The sequence below is a fragment of the Stylophora pistillata genome, chromosome 8 (genome assembly GCF_964205215.1).
Source record: "Stylophora pistillata chromosome 8, jaStyPist1.2, whole genome shotgun sequence".
NCBI lineage: Eukaryota > Metazoa > Cnidaria > Anthozoa > Scleractinia > Pocilloporidae > Stylophora > Stylophora pistillata.
Window position 1 is genome coordinate 17,019,213 of NC_142526.1, and position 18,295 is coordinate 17,037,507.

An 18,295-nucleotide genomic window follows, 5' to 3' on the forward strand; every position below is an offset into this window, starting at 1 on the left:
GCGAGACACGAAATGAGGTAATAGTTGTACCCAGATTGCTTTCGATCAGAGTTTGCAAACAAAATGGCGATTAGTATGAAGGATCAAGCAGTGTTGGAAAGCATTTTTAATCCTCTGTTACCCTTGGGCGATGTTGCTCCAAAGCTTCAAAATGAAAACGAAATAAATGAAGAAAATACTGAGGATGTCATGTCAGCTAAACAACTGGAGGCATCTGGTGTTGAGAAAGCGGAACAAGGCGACTTGGATGGGGCATTGGAGTGTTTTAACCAAGCTTGCCAAATTTGCCCTCTACGGTCTTCGTGTTTCAACAATAGAGCTCAGCTGTGGAGGTTAAAAGGTAATTAAAGTTTTTATTTGTTCAAAGTCTATTGAGTATCATCTAATCGAAATTATTGTATTTCTGAAAGTTGCTATCATGTAGATTGGTAAGATAAGTTTGCTGTAGGGGGAAGAACAAGGTATGACATACAGGTGAATGTGCTATAGAAAAAAGGCTCTTAGAAACTAAGTTGGCAAATTTTTCACTAGAAAATTGAGATTTGGTTCACTGGGACTTGGATTCAAGATCAAGATATTTAGGGATTTAGTCGAAAATAGGCTCGAAAATGGATGATACCCTCCCGTTCTACTTTGGCATTCTTTCTATGGGAACTGGAATAAGTCCTGGTCACTTATATGGAAAGCTCAGGCAGTCTCTTTCTGAAGTTACTTTTACTCTAAGATGAAAACAGGATGCTTTTTATAATTTTCAACTTTTTTCCAATTTACCTTATGTGAACTGGCAGATATGGCGGCTCCAACTTGTGTGTAAGTAGGCTTGTATTAGTGCACTGAGAAGGACTAACAAATGGAGTATCTAACACCAGAACAGCTCCTTTTTTGGATTTCGATGTTTTTCACACCTGAAGTGTAACATTTTTACTGCTCTATGTCATTGAGCAGACTTAAAAATAATAATTTTATATGACAGAGGAGGTTGTTCAGGTGGTGCAAGGTGGGCCCTCATAGATTAATCAAGTTAAAGAAGCATATTATGCTACCAGTATTGCTTGAATCTTTTCCAAATGATGTTTAAAATTTTGCTAGTTTTGAAAATTACATTATTTTTTCTCAAAGTGTGCTTTTCAAAAACGAAACACAAAACCAGTCGAAAATGTAAAGTTATTGTCAAAAAAATATGATCATATCTTCTTTATATCGAGTTACATGCTTGCTCCTTTACAACACAATTAATTAATGTACTTAATTCCAGACTGGAATTAAAGGGTTGACTTAATATTTAAAGATGTATGGTTAATACCAGCATCATGTTAGCATCAATGCCATTTGGTTACTATGAAAGCAGGAACGGGGACTAAGGCATCTTTACTTCTGGTGTGCTTAGTCCTCTTGATAACAAACAACTCAGCATTATGGTAACCTTCATACCCCAAGACATTGCAAGTAGACTGAAGTTGGAAGGAAACTTAGAAGGCATAAATGTAAGCAACCTAACAAGTCACGACTCTGCATAGAATTGTTTTCTTCAAAGAAACCTAAGATATGCTGATTATGTGCTAGATGGAAATGATAAAGAGTTAAACTTATGCTTGCTGTTCCAAATTTTGCCAAAAATTGTGTTAGCGCAATCAATAATGGCCTTAAATAAGTTCAAGACCCCATTAACCATACCCTTGCATGAGATACATTTTATGTGAGATCTTGTCTGTGGAAGATGGAGAGTATTGGGTGGGGTTTGATGTTTTCTGCAACAAAACTGAATCTAATTCTGCAATTGATTTTTGACTTTAGGAGATATACCCAGTGCTCTGGAAGATTTAGACAAAGCTATCCAACTAGGCAAAGACAGAGGTGCTGCTGCTGCTCAGGCACACACACAGCGAGCATTAATTCATAGCCTAAATGGTAATGAAGACAAAGCTCTCAAGGACTTTACAAAGGCTGCAGAGCTTGGCAATGCATTTGCAAGGTCCGTGGTAGTACAGATGAATCCATATGCTGCCATGTGTAACAGAATGCTTGCTGATGCCATCAACCAACTCAGGGGAGAACCAATATAAATTTGGTATTTGTATTTTTGTCGTGTAAGTCACTGAATTTTGAACTGTTGGGCATGGATTGATGTATGGATGGATGTCTATTTTTCTGTTATGTAGGGAAAGACACATACCTTAATCAGAAATCCGTTACTTGATGGTTTCTCATTTGATGTATAAGGGCCTGGCTTCCATTTTTTCTTTTTGCAAGTTTTTTTGAAAATTCAACATGACACCCTGACGTGAACATTTTCAGGTACTTGTCTTGCATTTTCCAATGTTTTTTTGAACTTGGGGATTGGCCTTGTTTGGCTTTGAAGGTCAGTGATCAGAATCTGAATTGGATGCATTCAGCATTAGGTCAAGAGTGGAGCTTACTGAAAAGATGCTTTGGTTGCTCAAATTTGAGAGTAGAGACAGTCATTACACAAGCAGCTGTGCTTTCAATATAGAGCTTCCCAGTAACATACTTTGGGACATAGGATCAGTGAAGGTTACATTTTGTCAAACCTTGATGGGATGAATCTGTGGATCAAAATTTCAGTATTCCTATATCTGGAAGGTATTTTCTAACATAGGTGAAATTGAGTAAAAGGCATTAAGAACAACCCCTTATTTACTGAGTTAAGATATACAGTTTTAAACATCACAAATATTATTTCAAGTTCTTTGCATCATCATTATCATCACTGTCATTCTTTCCATTTAGATGGTGAAGAGTGGAACAACTTTTAAGAAGTGGGCAAGCTGTTTAGCATTTAGGATGTAAAGTCTGAAAATAGAATTGTGAGTTTGGGGGTCTTTAGATTTTTGGGGTACCTGTTGGTTTCCAAAGCAACAGCTTTGCAAAATTGCTAGGGGTTATTTAAGAGTGTTATTGTCAGCATTATTGTGCTAATGAAAGTGTGGCATTACCCTAAATGTCTCATTCAATGCTATGATCTTAATATTCAAACAAGTTCTTTTAGAATCTTTTGTATTTGTGTTTTTTGTAATTATGATGAGATTCAGTTCAAGCAGATTAACAATTATAATAGCCTATACACGGTATTGACCCTTATGACTCAGTTAATATTTTAATTGACAAGTACATCTTATTATGATAATTTAGAAGCAAATACATTAATTTTAAGAGTTTCTCACTAGACTCATGTTAGAAGAAGCCCTCAGCAATGGCAGTGATGGGTGTGAGCCACACTGCTCACTGGCTCGTCGCCCTCCTCTCTGCATGGGCTTCATTACTTGTAAGAGGTAGTCCCCTTCACCATCATTCTTTCAGATGTCACGCAACATCCCCTCTTTCTTTTTGGGGGAGTGCAGCCTGACACCCCAGAAGACGGTTGCAGAGCCGACTAACCTGAGGGCCTGCATGCTTCTTTTTCATCCCACTTAGGGGCTGACCATTTAACTTTTGAGGGGGAGGGGGTGGGTGATTTCTGGTCATGAAGAAATTTTTTTTCTATCAATCTGCTGGGCAGGATAATTTTTTTCGTTTTAAATGCTCTTTCTTTCTGTTACATTTACGCTGCATGCAATTTTTTTCTTCCAACAAGCGCTTGCATGAATTTTTTTCAAAATCACCCACCCCCCCTCAAGAGTTAAACGGTCGGCCCCTTGCATATTTATCGTCAGAAATGAGAAAAGTTTGTCTTTAATAGAGAGAGATAGAGCTAAATCCTGAGTTTTATTGAGTGCATTTGATTGTGAGATATTGTTACACCAAAGAAATTCTAAACAGCAACTGTCTTAGCCGAGAACTTTTTAAGAAATTTATTGTCCTTTTTATTTGAGCATTTATTTGTCTAACGTGGATAACAACGATTACAAAAGAGCGAGAAAGATTGATATTGCTTTATGTTCGTTTCCTCTGGAACAAATTGCAAAGTAAGAATATTTCTTTTGACTTACTGAGCCAATAGATAGAGGAACATTTCTGTAAGTGTAAAAGATCCATCATCGAAACTTAACACCAATTTTTTTCTCCAACAATCATCATTTTATTAAACTTATTATCTTGCGATTGGGAGGTAACGCAGTTCAATACCCTTCATCCAAGGATTAATCACAGGAAATACAGCTACAACAGTCACAAAGTAGGTGGAGGCGAAATCACACAAGCAGTGTATTTTAATACTTAAAAGTAATTACAACGAAGTGAAGCTACTGTAGATCGAAAGTGGAAAACTTTATGGTAATCCCAGGTTTACAGAAGACAATAAAGTCAATAAACGTACGTTTTTAAATGTAATGGTAAATGTTCTGTAATAACATACAAAATAACTTCACCTTACGTAACGATTTCTTCCAAAACATCAACTTAAATCAGTGTCATTTTAACCAAGCAAATATGATTCAAAGTTTAAAGAACGGAACTTAGCTTCTAGTTTATTAGAGATTCCCCATATTCCTGGAAAATAGGAGCCAAAACTTTTTTTGACGGGTCTAATACCTTTGTTAATTCCTGACAACCAGGAAAACCGGAAAAAAAAAATCGAAAGTGACAATAACACTGTGGCCTTAGGCCAAAGATGTGCATAACGTTTATTATTTACCAGTACGTCCTCTCTATTTCTTTTATGTCTCCGGTTTCCAAGGTAGATATGCAAACTTTCGACAAATTTCTATTGCTTCCAAACAAGAGCGATGGAACGCATACGGTTTTCCTCCATTTTTAGATTTTTGGGCCACGCACTCTCCTTATAAACTTGTTCAATTGATGGAAGCTCGTTTACAGCACCCTTCCCTTCCCGTTTGATCTATTAACAACGTTCTACAATTTTGACAAGGAAGCTCACTAGTCAAGAAACTACATCTTGCGTCATTTTAACTTTTACAGGCGTATGAAAATTTCCAATCGTGTTGATTTGGATTATTCAGGACAGAAAGTTATTACTGCAGTTACAAGGCTCAATTTAAGATTGGTGATTCGATTTTACAAACAGATGGGCCTAGTAGTCACGTACTGCTATTGATGCACCTACGAAAAATTTCCTCGAATATTCAACCATCGTTAAAACCTCTGTTAGGAAGATGTTTTTGGGTCGGAGACAGCTTGGTACGAACCAACATAATGACTAGCTCCCAGTTGGCTTGTTAGCTCAGTTGTTAGAGCACTGCACCGGTATCGCAGAGGTCATGGATTCAAATCCCGATTTATTTTCAGGCCTTATATCTACCACTACATAAGTAGGGTTCATTACTGCGAGGATTGCTTTCATACATTTCATGAAATGTACGCATATATGATTTTCATCTATTCAAATTCATTGACAAAAGAAATAAATGTTTTCAATATGATTTTTAAAACGATACCCCCTATTGAACCATCAAAGCAATGCGAAGTTATGTAAGTTTTTTTCCGCGCTAATTGATTGGTTAACGCAGTGTTAAGAGCAATGAATATTTCATAATGTATATGGTCATAGGGAACGATTGGAAACATTCTGGCAAACCCTTTCAAAACTTGTTTTCGAAACTTTTAAAACAGAGGCGCGGTCGTGGACGTGCAATGCAATAGAAGTGATAAGGCTTGTGACATACAACAACATCCTTCCCGTTCACTGCTTCAATTTCGATTCCATATATAGATATAGGTTTTAAAAATCGGAAGAGGTCTAGCCAACACATTCATATATTTTCGTGTGTATTAATATTTTACTTGTTGCCATGTTTCCTTGGGCGGAAAAGACAAGCTTTTAGAGCCCCTCTTGATTATAATAAAGAGAAGAGACACAATTCACTTTTGCTATTATAATTAGTCTTCACTTTAATTTTGGAAATTAAAGGTACACCTGTCGATTGAAACGAAGGTACGCTAAATCGATCACAATCACAAAGTTCAGAATTTTATTTATGCAAATGCATATTGTAAAGTTTATGAAAAAAATTATGTGACAGAAGAAAAGCTTGCAAGCTAAGACTGGCTTTTTAAATGGACATTCTTATCCAGGCTGTTCCGAAATATATCTATGATCGTAGTTGTCAATATTTTAAAATATTTTAACAGCAATAGATAGCCTGCTATGAGTTGCAAGTTGAGATAACAGTTCGGGTTTATGCATATTTAATTGATTAAGCCGTCGAAAAAATCTTTTGCCATCTCGTTTCGATAATCTGTGAACTCAGAAGCATAAAAGTCTTAAAATTTGCGTGGCTTTTGTTAAAATTTTATGTCCCATAAAACTGCTACACTATACGTCACATTCCCCCTAGTTTTTTCTGAAGCACCTTGGTGGGCTAGGATCTCTCACTCCAATATTTGCCATCTCAATCCATCTGATCATGGCTCACAAAAACATTTCTGTGCAGTCATCAGTGGTAAAAACCTTAACAAGAGAAAAAGTATCTTCTCTTTATTAGCGTTCTTAACAAAAGTAATATTCTTTATTTTTCGTTACGCTCATTAGAAATCACAGTCAAGTAAAGTAAAGGAAAAAATCATTCGGGAAGAACCTAAGAAACTCGAAAGCTACAGGCTGTTCAACGAAGCCTTGGATGCACATGTCAAGAAGACCTCCGCTGGGAGTACATAATCTAATATAGACTGCCTGTTATTCAAAAATTTTTATTCACTTCTGTACCAAACGTTAAACTAAAGATTAGTATAGAAAAAAAGTAGTTTTTAATCCTTGGTACATAGAGTACAACACTTACAAAATTGCTTGCACATTTTTATCGTTACAATCCTTTTTCCGAGTGAGAAATGTAAAATGGACATTTGACTTTTTTGGTATATGTTTTATATACCACTGGATTTATAGAATTTTATGCTATCCGTAACATACAGGAGAAACCATAGAGAGGCAAGTTCGTCACTTCCTTTAATTATACTGTTGCCACAAAGCTGGTCTTTTGCTTAACTGCCAAGGCGGAAACAATGCAAGGATGCTTTGTTTATGACTACCAACTAAACTAACAAGCTAACTGGGAGCTGGTCATTTTGTTGATTCGTATTTACATCATAGGTTCAAGTTCCGTACGGGCCTGAATTTTTTTCAGGCCTTATTTTCTCTACTACATAAGTAGGGTTCATTACTGCGAGGATCGCTTTCGGCATACATTTCATGAAACCCCAATACACATACATGATTTCATATATTCAAATTCATTGATAACTGAAAGTAATTCAAGAAAGCGATTTTGTCAAATAGTTCCGTTGTAGTTGTCCGGTTTTTGAAGTAAACCCTTCTGTAAAGCGAACTGCTACAGTGCATATGAATAAAAAACAAAGTCTGTTTCAAAAGTCAGTATTCAGAATCTTGTGATTACAAAGGCGGACGACGTTCGCGCATGGAATTACTAAGCTCACTACTGGTCTGCTGAGGGTGTGACCGTCAGTAGAAGAGACTCGGTTAGGTTTGGGTTATTCGTCTCATCAGGCCCTGGCGGCTCAAGGCAGTGTATGACAGGACGGAAAATGCGTGCACTGTAAGTACCTCCCGTTGTCCCATAAAATGCCTTAAAAAAGTTTTCTTAGGTTTTGTATGGGACAACTGGAGGTACTTACAGTGCACGCGTTTTCTGTCCTGTCATTGGGGCTGGTGAGTATTCACTTTTGGAATTTCCTGAGCGTGCCGGTTAAAACAGTGCTTCTGCCTTTTCTTTTTCTTCTTAATCTTATCTGGCACCATACTAATCACACGCGACTCTAACAGGGTCTTAGCGCCTGTGCGTGTTCGTCTCCCATACAATAATTTTGCTAGTGAGGCATTTATTCTTTCAGCCAACATGTCACACTATTCAAGTAGTTTCTGTATGGGCTATCAAATAGAAGCCCATTGTAAGGTATACTATGCATGCAAAACTATGACCTAAAACTGTAATTACGCGAGTACTTGTAGTGCTGCTCATATTTTGCACCTCTAAATAACCAGAGTAGCAATCAAAAAGAGCCATGAACCATTCAGTCTTTCATAAATCAAAACCTGACATCTTTAGGAATGCCTCTGAAGCAAGACACAATAAATTGGTGCAATTGATCTATATGAGAAACTCGTGGGCCTCTGAAAGATCCCTTTTATTTATTCATGTTTTTACTCTAAGTTATGATCGACGCCTCATCTCATCATCAATCTCAGAAAACTAATCATATAAATGTTTCTCATGCGGTCATGAAAACGATCCCCCCAATGAACCACCAAAGCAAAGCAAAGCTACGTTATTTTTTTCGCCCTGCCAAGTAATTGGTTAACTTAGTCAGTGCTACGAGCAATTAATATTTCATGATGTATCATCAGTACCCAGGGAACTAGTACAACCACTTTGGCAAACTCTTTTAAAACTTGTTTCCGAAACTTTTAAAACAGCGCGTCTGTCATAGACGTGCAAGGTAATAATCCGTTTTCAATTGTTCTAAATGACAAAGGTTATTGTGGTCAAGAAAGTGTGGCCTTACCCTAAATATCTCATTGAATACCATGTTACTCAAACAAGTTATGTAAGAATCTTTTGTATTGCGTTTTTATTGATTTGCCACTGATTTGAATACATTATTATAACGAGATTCAGTCTAAGCTGATTAACAATTGTAATAGCATATATGGATTATTCTGACTCAGTTTATTTTTTAATTGACAAGTACATCTTATTATTATAATTTAGAAGCAAATGCACGAACTTTAAGAGTTTCTAACTGGACTTGTGTCAGAAGGAGCCCTTAAGCATAGTAGGATGGGTGAGTCATACTGCTCACTGGTTCATCCCCCTCCTCTCTGCGTGTGTTTCGTTGCTTGCAAGAGGTAGTTCCCTCCACCATCGTGCTTTCAGATGTCACGCAACATCCCCTCTTTCTTTTTGGGGAAGTGCTGCATGACGCCTCAGAATGCAGTTCCAGAGGAGACTAACATGAGGGCCTGTATGCTTCTATTTCATCCTACTCACATCTTTATAGTTACAAACGAGAAAGTCTTGTCATTTAAACGAAAGACAAAGCTAAATCCTGAGTTTTAAGGAATGTCTTTGATTGTGAGATATTGTTAAACCAAAGTAATTCTAAACGATTCTAAAAAGCGACTGTCTTAGGTGAGAACGTTTTGAGAAATTTAATGCTCTTTTTCGTTTTTAGCATTTACCTAGTTAACTTGGCTTCTAGTCTACCATAGATTCCCCAAATTACTGGAAAGTAGAGGTTGAATTTTTTTTGACGGGTCCTACATCCCTGCTAATTCCTGACAACCAGGAAAACCGAAAGAAAATCAGAAGTAACGATTACACTCTGGCCTTAGGCCAAAAATGTGAATAAAGTTTATCACATTCCAGTACACTCTCTCCATTTCATCCCTGTCTCCAGTTTCCAAGGCAGTTATGCACATTTCCGACATATCTCTAAAGCTTTTGAGAAGAGTATCGCATCGCTTATAGTTTCTCTCTAGTTGTGCATTAGAGAGAAAATACTGACTCTGCCTAAAAATTTGTTCCTCTGGTAGAAGCTCATTTACAGCACAATACTCTGCACATGCACCAAGAACTGTGGGCCCTCCCTTTCCCTAAAACTCATTTGTCAACAACGTTCTACAATTTTGGCAAGGTAGCTCACTAGTCAAAGAATCATATCTTGTCGCGCTGGTTTGACTTTTACGGGCATATGAAAATCTCCAATTACGTAGATCTAGCTTAGAGGGAGGACATGAATAAGGGAACTGCATTACTGCAGCTACGAGGCTTCCTTTAAGATTAGTGATTCGATTGTACAAACTGATAGGCCTTACAAAGTCACTTACTGCTATTGATGCACCTACGAAAAACTTCTCCGTAGGCACGTGTTCAACCATGACCAAAACGTCTGGTAGGAAGATGTTTTCGGCTTGAAGATGGCCTAGGAATAATTTTGCTAATGCTAATACATCTGTGGCATGCTTTTTGCTCCCTCTTTGGGTGGTACTTTCCAGGTGGTAACTGAGCTGAAATATAGAAAATATGCAAAAATTCGTAGAATTAAAAACTCAACATCAGGATGTAAACTAAATGGTCTCAAGACATTACATGGTCGCTCCTTCACCCTTTTGATTTGACCGAGCCAGAACAAACCTCGCTCTCGCCAAACGGGCCATAATAAATCTAAAATGCTTAGTCTGAAATTCCTTCATTGGTTTTGGAAGGCTCTTTTACTAAAATGCCCCGTTAATTTGGAAGATCGAACGCGCGCCAGCCAGAAAGCAGTACCCTTTCCAAGCTAGATACCGTTTCAGAGTACTTAAATAGTTCTGACAAGGACAAAAAAAAAGCTCTACTGAAATCAAATTGATCTCTTTTCAGTTTGTAATCTAGCTCCTTCCATGGCCCTCAGCAGTGATTAGCGAGATGAGATAGTTAGTAAAAGCAAAGCATGTGAAATCTCAATCCACTCACCAGTTCCAAGAGGTTGCTTCCAGGGTCTGTAAAATGGTTAAAGTGTTGGTCACCCATATCCCTCATGTCATTGGTACTCAGGCCGCCCCATTCGCCCACTTCAAGGATTCTGCTAATGTCGAGAGGATTTTCAAGGTGCAAGAACAAGTGGAGTCTCAAAGTCCAGTAGACGTCTGTGAAAAATCCTCTTATTTTCCTCTCTAGTTCCTGAGGCAATGGGGGATCTCTGTTACCGTTTAAGCCGTAGAAAATAGCCAGCGGTTTAAGAACCGCTTCAACCAGTTCATTGACATCCCTCTCTATCGAGTTTTTCAAGATTTTCATTCGGTCGGTAATATTTCTGAAGTACTCAATCTCCATGCTGGAGGGATCGACAGTGGTTAAGTTGTCCTAAAACTTTAATCTTCAAAGGTGAAAGACGCTTTAAAATGACAGGTGTTTACCCCCATCTGTTCCTGACACATTAAGAGATTTCCACATTTCATCTATGAAGAACCCCTAACTTTAGATATGTCTATAAAGTTGGACACAATAAAGTCGAGCATTGATTAGCATCAGAAACAAGAGGCAACAAGAGGACGTCGTAGGCCCCAGAAAAATCCCTGTCTTTGAATTTTTCACCTTCTGCTATGATCGTCGCATCATCTCATCAACCACCACAAAGAAATCATCACATAAATGTTATCAATATGATTGTTAAAACGATACTCCCATTGAACCATCAAAGCAATTCGAAACTATCTAAAATTTTGCCCTGCCAAATGATTGGCTAACGCGGTGCTAAGAGCAATGAATATTTCATACTGTTTAATGTCATAGGGAACGACTGGAAACATTCTGGAAAACCCTTTCAAAACTTGTTTTCGAAACTTTTAAAACAGAGGCGCTGTCATGGACGTGCAATGCAATGATCCCTTTCCAGCTATTCTAAATGACGGTCCCAAACAAGACAGGGTCAAGTCAGTCAAAATTTTCCAGTCTGTTCATAATGATGCCGCCAACGATGTCTTCAAGGGACAACCATTGGTAGGCTAGGTTTTTTTTTCTATTCTAATTTTTAGAATAACGTTGAAATTTCATGAGAGAAATGAAGTGACCTAAATGTTTCTCTTATCAAATGTTGTCAACATGAAATCTTTTGAACAGAGAACATGCAATTGTACTATATGTGAACTTTTTTAGTCGTTATGAGACTGAGTCTACAAGTTCAGCTTGTTTTCCAAGTGCAATTTATCTCATTCTGTTGTCTCTTAGCTTTAACTACTCATATACATTTTACGAAATTGCAGAAGAAGAAAAGACTCCTGGAAAAGGAAAAAGACGAAGGCGAAGGAGAAATTGATAAGGCTTGTAACATGCAACAATATCCTTCCCGTTCACTGCTTCAATCTCGATTCCCTACTCAGGTAAAATTTAAGAATAAGTATAGGTTTTAAAAATTGGTAGAGCTAACACATTCATATCAGAGTTTTGTATGTATTAATATTTTACTTGTTGCCTTGTTTCCCTGGGAAGAAAAGACAAAAGCTTTAAGATCCCCTCTTAATTATAACAAAAATAAGAGAAAGAATTCACTTTTGTAATTATTATTTTGGAAACACGTCACGTTCATTAAAGGTCGACTGAAATGAAGGTAGGCTAAACCGAACATAATTTTCACGATCAAAAAGTTCAGAATTTTATTCATGCGATGCATATTGAAAAGTTTATGAAAAAAAATATGACAGGAGAAAAGCTTGCCTGCTAGGAGTGGCTTTTTAAATAGATATTCCGATTCAGACTGTTCCGAAATATATCAGTGATCTTGGTTGTCAATATTTTAAATTATTTTACCGGCAACAGAGAGCCTGCTATGAGTTGCAAGTTGAGATGACTGTTCGCGTTTATGCATATTTAATCAACTGATTAAGCCGTCGAAAAAAATCTATGAACTCAGAAGCATAAAATCTTAAAGTTTGCATGCTTTTGTTAAAATTTTACGTCCCTTAAAACTGCTACACGATACGTCACATCTCCCTTAATTTTATCTGAAGCATCTTGGCGGGCTGGGATCTCTAAGCTCCTTTCTAACTAACTTTCTTTAAAAGAGAGTTTGTCGCACCTTCGTTACACCTTTTGTCGTAAAAAGTAATTCTGGAAATACTGTTGATTCACCAGATGTGCAATTGTTTTGATTATTGCTATATTTGGTAGACCCTGAGAATTCATTAAACTAGACCACGCAAGGTCTTACCATAGGTTCGAATGAAAACTTTTCCCGATTTGATATATTAAATGAGCCGTGACTTCACCCCAGGAAATTTTTTTTTCTAACATGGGCTCCAGGCGCAAGTTGTACGGAACCCCTATTTTAACAACTTTGAAAGTGGTTGATTTTTAAAATGGCCTTGCCGTCACAAAAATCTTTTCGCTATCAAATTTCAGCTATTTGTAAAATTAGAGGCGTACAATCTTAAAGGTGTTATGCTTTTACTAAATTTCATGTCTCATAAAATTGCTTAAGGACACATCTACTCTCCTCTTCTTCGATATAAAAGGTCGTAATGAAACATATTTCTAATTTGAAACACTAAATAACTGCTTGTTTATCGGTGTCTTGTACGCCATATTTGCAAAAACTCGTCCTAAAAGCCCTAAGCAGTTGTGTTTTTTCCACCAAGATAGCGTAAGTTTGCGTGCACCCACTCTTTCAATGTTGGACTGTTGGAAGATCTCGATCTCGGAAGCATGCTCGCTTTAAAATTTATGGATGTCAAATAATTAACTTTTGTTCATCACTTCTACGATTCTAGGTAGAACTGGAGAAAATGTACGGGAAACGGAGCGAGAGAAAAATCGAATGTACTGCGAATTCGTCTTCTAAGGTGGGTTTAAAGCTGAAATACATCACATGTTCCAGACGAGATGATATATCTTCATTTTCACCGCTGTGCATATATGAACCAACCGGTACAAGCTACACACATTATCCTGTGAGTCAAGCTAGGTGCCATGAAGGTGTCGTTTCAGAAATTTCGAGCCATTCTCATCAATGAGTCATATTTTAGGCCCTTGTATATTTCATTATTCTTCATTAGTCATCCTCTATTTCATTTTCTATGAATTGCGGATGCGAGCTGTCATGTAGGGAGATTTTTAGAAAGGGGATTCCTCCGTTCGCAGAAGAGCCTCAAGGTGTCCTTAAATTAATTGGGTTGGCTTTTCAATCACTCTTATATTTGCCATCTCAATCCATCTGATCATAACTCACTAAAACATTTCTGTGCAGTCATCAGTGGTAAAAATTTTAACAAGAGACAAAGTAACTTCTGTTCATTAACGTTCTTAAAAAAAGTACTAGTCTTTATTTTTTGTTACGCTCATTAGAAATCACAGTCAAGTAAAGTGAAGGAAAGAATCATTCTGAAAGAACTCAAGAAATCGGAAGGATACGGGCTGTTTAAAGAGGCCTTGGATGCACATGTCAAGAAGGCCCCCGCCAGGAGTACTTAATCACCTACATAAACTGCCTGTTATTTATAAATTTGTATTCACTCCTGCACCAAACGTTAAACTTATGATTAGTATAAAAAAACAATAATTTTTAACCCTTGGGCTGACACCTTGTCGTGGTGGTGGAGCTTTTGTGTCTCAAGGACCTAGAGAGCTGTGCCGGCGGGGACTGTGATCCCTGGCAGGTCGAACCATACCGGATTGGTCGAAGGGTAGAGACCAGACGAAGAAGAGCCCCTGGTCCTCTAGGTTGGGTTTGGGCGGCGGGCCAATAATCCGCTCCCGGAAAAAGAAACATTACAGAAACCGAAACTAGAATTATCACTGCGCCCTATCGGGAAGCAGGGGTACAAGATGCTAACACCCAGTTGGAGCAACGTACGAAGCAAAGAATGACGCATAAATCGTTGATGAAATTGCTGTCGCCACGAGCGTGTGTGAAGATCGGGAAATGGAATAGAAGGACACTTTTAGAGGCCGGTAAGTGTGCTCAGATGCTCAAAGAGATGCAGAGATATGGTATTAGTATTCTGGGAGTGAGTGGAATGAGATGGAACACTTGTGGGAGGTTGAGGATAGCTGGAGGAGAAACTGTGCTGTACTCAGGAATGGATGAAGGTGAAAATCATGAGAGAGGAGTTGGCTTTATTCTGTCTAAAGAAGCTGCACAATGCCTGCTGGAAAGGGAACCGGTACCTGAGAGGATAATCAGAGCCAGGTTCAACTCGAGGTGGCGACAGGTCACCATCTTGCAATGTTATTCCCCAACAAATGAGGCAAAAGAGGAGGCGAAGGACGATATTTACGGATGGTTTTGGAGGAGGTGCCGTGTAGAGATGGAAAGATTGTCAGGGGAGATATGAATGCTAAGGTGGGGATGGACAACACAGGCAGAGAAGAGGTGATGGGTAACCATGGGGCAAGAGCCGTGATGAATGAAAATGGTGAGAGGTGGGCGAACTTCTGTCAGGCAAACGAGCTGGTAATCGGTGGAACGCTGTTCCCCCATAAGGATTGTCACAAGCGGACATGGAGATCTCCTGATGGTGTTATTGTGAATCAGATCGACCAGCTGGCATTTAGCAGGAGATGGAGGAGTTCACTGCAGGACGTTCACGTGCTGCGTGGGGAAGACGTTGGGTCAGACCACCATTTGTTGATGGCAAAAGTCAGGCTAAAGATTTCCAAAGTGAGGAAAGCGGAAAGTGGCCGGGTGCGTTTTGAGGTCAGCAAGCTGAAAGACTTGGAGGTTGGGAACGCATTTAAGCTAGCGCTGCACAACAGATCTGAGGGTCTACAGCAGTTGATGGGGAAGGAGGAGATGCTAGTGGATGACGAATGGAGGCTGATCGAACAAGGTTAAGTGGCAGTCCTCCTTGTATATCAAAATTATGGATTTCGAAAAGGCCTTCAATAGTATCAGCAGAGAGGTTTTGTGGAGGTTGTTGCGGCACAACGGAATGCCTGCCAAGGTGGTCACCATCATCAGAGCTCTCTATGAAGGTTTTTCCGCACAGGTGGTACACAATGGACAGAGGATCCAATCACTGAATACGAGGACGGGGTGAGAAAAGGCTGCCTGATATCTCCCCTGCTGTTTCTAGTCGGCCTGGATTTGGTGACGAGGAAAGCCTTCGACAGGATGAGAGGTATTCAGTGGACCTTTATCACATGCACAGATGACCTTGACTTTGCCGATGATCTGACCTTACTGTCGCACAGAATACAGGATATGAGGCAGAAGACACGAGCCTTAGAGATACAAGGTGCGAAGGTAGGCCTGAAGATCAATGCCATCAGGACAAAGTTAATGCGTATTGGTACCAAACGTGGCGATGGTGTGTCGATTGCAGGGGGCAGATTGAGGAAGTGGGTGAGTTTACATACCTCGGGAGCATTGTAAGTAAGACGGGAGACACTGACGAGGACACGAGGCACGAATTAGAAAGGCGAGACAGGCACTTGCGATGCTGAGACCAATATGGCGATCCACAGCACTAACAACGATGATCAAGCTGAGAGTTTTTGGGTCAAATGGGAAAGCGATGCTCTTGTATGGTTCTGAAACTTGGAGGCTGACCAAGAGTTTGGAGCAGAAGTTGCAAGTGTTCATCAATAAGAGCTTGAGGAACATCCTTGGGATTTGGTGGCCTCGAAAAATCAGCAATAAGGAGCTCTAGAGACAAACATGGCAGCGTCCAATAGAGCAAGAGATAAGACAAAGAGCTTGGGGCTTGATCGGCCACACGTTGACATCAGATGGACATGTAGTCAAGAGGCACTGGAATAGAACCTGCAGGGGAAACGAAAGAGATTGAGACCCCGGAACACCTGGCGACTTACGAGAGTTGCAGAGTTAGAGAGGAAATATCCCACGTGGAATGAGGCAAAGGGTACTGCACAAAATAGGGTTAGGTGGCGCGCTCTAGTTGAGGACCTATGTCCCCTTAGGAACAAAGGGGAATAAAGGAGACATAGGGTGCAACACTTTTTATAAAATTGCTTGCACATTTTTATTATGACAGTCCCTTTTCCGAGTGAGAAATGTAAAATGGACATTTGACTTTTTTTAGTAGATGTTTCATATACCCTAGGTATATAGAATTTTATACTATCCATAACATACAGGAGAAACCATAGAGAGAAAGGTTCGTCACTCCTTTTAATTATACCGTTGCCACAGCTGGTCTTTATCTCTCGCTTAACTGCCAAGGCGGGAACAGTGCGATGTTACTTTGTGTATGACTACCAACTAATTTGACAAGCCAACTGGGAGCTGGTAATTTTGTTGATTCCTATCATTGGTTCAAATTCTGTACGGGCCTTAATCTTTTTGTCAGGCCTTATTTTCTCGACTACATATGTAGGGTTGATTGCTGCGAGGATCGCTTTCATACATTTCATGAAACCGCAATGCACATAAATGATTTCATATATTCGATTTCAGTGATAACTGAAAGTAATTCAAGAGAGCAGTTTGTAAAATAGTTCCGTTGTAGTTGTCCGGTTTTTGAAGTAAATCCTTTTATAAAGCAAACTGCTACAGTGCATATAGATTAAAAGCAAAGTCTGTTTCAAAAATCAGTACTCGGAATCTTGTGATTACAAAGGCAGACGGCATTCGCGCATGGGATTACTAGGCTTACTACTGGTCTGTTGTGGGTGTAACCGTAGGTAGCGAAGACTCAGTTAGGTTTGGGTTATTCTTCTGACCAGACTCTGTCAGCTAAAGGCAGTGTCTGGTGGGTGTTCACTTTTGGAATTTCCTGAGTGTGCCGGTCAAAGCAGTGCTTCTGCCTTTGCTTTCTCCTCTTAATCTTATCTGACACACTAATAATTACAAGCGACTCTAACAGGGTCTTAGCGACAATGCGTGTCCGTCTCCCATACAATAATTTTTGTATTGGTGAGGCATATATTCCCTCAGCCAACATATCACGCCATTCAAGTAGTATCTGTTTGGGTTGTCAAATAGAAGGCCATTGTAAGGTATACCATGCCCACAAAACTTTGACCTAAAACTGCAAATACGCCGGCGAGTACGTGTGGGGCTGCTCATATTCTGCACCTTAGCAAAATGATCAGAGTAGCTATCAAAAGGAACCATGATTCATAAATCAAAACCTGACATCTTTAGGAATGCCTCTGATGCAAGACACAATAAATTGGTGCAATTGATCTCTATGAGAAACTCGTGGGCCCCTAAAAAATCCCTTTTATTTATTTATATTTTTACTTTAAGTTTATGATCGACGCCTCATCTCATCATCACACACAGAAAACTATTCCTGTGAATGTTTCTCATGCGGTCATGAAAACGATTCCCCCAATGAACCATCCAAGCAAAGAAAAGCTACGTTATTTTTTTCGCCTTGCCAAGTAATTGGTTAACTTAGTGCTACGAGCAATGAATATTTCATGATGTATCATCAGTACCTAGGGAACTTGTACAACCACTGGCAAACTCTTTTAAAACTTGTTTTCGAAACTTTTAAAACAGCGCGTCTGTCATAGACGTGCAAGGTAATAATCCGTTTTCAACTATTCTAAATGACAGCCCCAAAAAGCTGATGCTGCTTACGCTGTCTTTACAGGACACCATTGGTACACTAGGTTTTTTTTCCAATTCTAATTTTAAGAGAAGATGACATTGATGAAATAAATGGAAATATCTTAAATGTTTCTTTCATCAAGTGTTTCCAGCATTGTTATGTTTTGAACAGAGAGCATGCAATCGTGCTATATCTGAACTCTTTCGGTCCTGATGAGACCGACTACAAATATAGCACCAGGAATGATGTAGTCTTTTTGTTTCCTAAGTGCGATCCATCTTCTTGTCTGAAGTCTCTCCGTGATAACTTAAGGCGTGTGACATTCAAAAACATCCTTCCCGTTCACTCTTTCGATTTCGATTCTGT

At 39.1% G+C, this 18,295-nt stretch overlaps 5 protein-coding genes across 8 annotated transcripts; 4 read left to right on the top strand and 1 right to left on the bottom strand.

Moving 5' to 3' along the window:
- Positions 1-21: 21 nt before the first annotated feature.
- Positions 22-4,287, top strand: LOC111328234 (tetratricopeptide repeat protein 36 homolog). 3 transcript variants are annotated; one of them, XM_022932628.2, is made up of 3 exons: positions 22-340; positions 1,795-2,087; positions 2,749-4,287. In XM_022932628.2, exons 1-2 carry the CDS (start codon positions 64-66, stop codon positions 2,061-2,063), a joined length of 546 nt encoding a protein of 181 aa, XP_022788363.2. In that variant the 5' UTR covers positions 22-63; the 3' UTR covers positions 2,064-2,087; positions 2,749-4,287. The 3 variants fall into 3 exon arrangements, with proteins under 3 accessions (XP_022788363.2, XP_022788365.2, XP_022788362.2); XM_022932630.2 differs by having other exon boundaries at positions 1,795-2,068; XM_022932627.2 differs by having other exon boundaries at positions 1,795-4,287.
- Positions 4,288-5,341: 1,054 nt separating this feature from the next.
- On the bottom strand, positions 5,342-11,056 carry LOC111328273 (uncharacterized). 2 transcript variants are annotated; one of them, XM_022932668.2, is made up of 3 exons: positions 10,386-11,056; positions 9,758-9,937; positions 5,342-6,364 (listed from the first exon to the last, which is right to left on the bottom strand). In XM_022932668.2, the coding sequence occupies exons 1-3, from the start codon at positions 10,743-10,745 to the stop codon at positions 6,326-6,328; spliced, it is 579 nt and encodes a 192-aa protein (XP_022788403.1). In that variant the 5' UTR covers positions 10,746-11,056; the 3' UTR covers positions 5,342-6,325. The 2 variants fall into 2 exon arrangements, with proteins under 2 accessions (XP_022788403.1, XP_022788402.1); XM_022932667.2 differs by lacking the exon at positions 5,342-6,364 and having other exon boundaries at positions 9,356-9,937; positions 10,386-11,053.
- Positions 11,057-11,249: 193 nt separating this feature from the next.
- On the top strand, positions 11,250-16,961 carry LOC111328217 (uncharacterized). The gene is made up of 4 exons (XM_022932608.2): positions 11,250-11,411; positions 11,675-11,791; positions 13,178-13,249; positions 13,752-16,961. The coding sequence occupies exons 1-4, from the start codon at positions 11,277-11,279 to the stop codon at positions 13,875-13,877; spliced, it is 450 nt and encodes a 149-aa protein (XP_022788343.1). The 5' UTR covers positions 11,250-11,276; the 3' UTR covers positions 13,878-16,961.
- On the top strand, positions 14,270-14,740 carry LOC111328249 (protein CFDP2-like). Its single transcript, XM_022932644.2, has one exon. It carries the CDS (start codon positions 14,270-14,272, stop codon positions 14,738-14,740), a length of 471 nt encoding a protein of 156 aa, XP_022788379.2.
- On the top strand, positions 14,737-15,240 carry LOC111328248 (protein CFDP2). Its single transcript, XM_022932643.2, has one exon. It carries the CDS (start codon positions 14,737-14,739, stop codon positions 15,238-15,240), a length of 504 nt encoding a protein of 167 aa, XP_022788378.2.
- Positions 16,962-18,295: the final 1,334 nt, after the last annotated feature.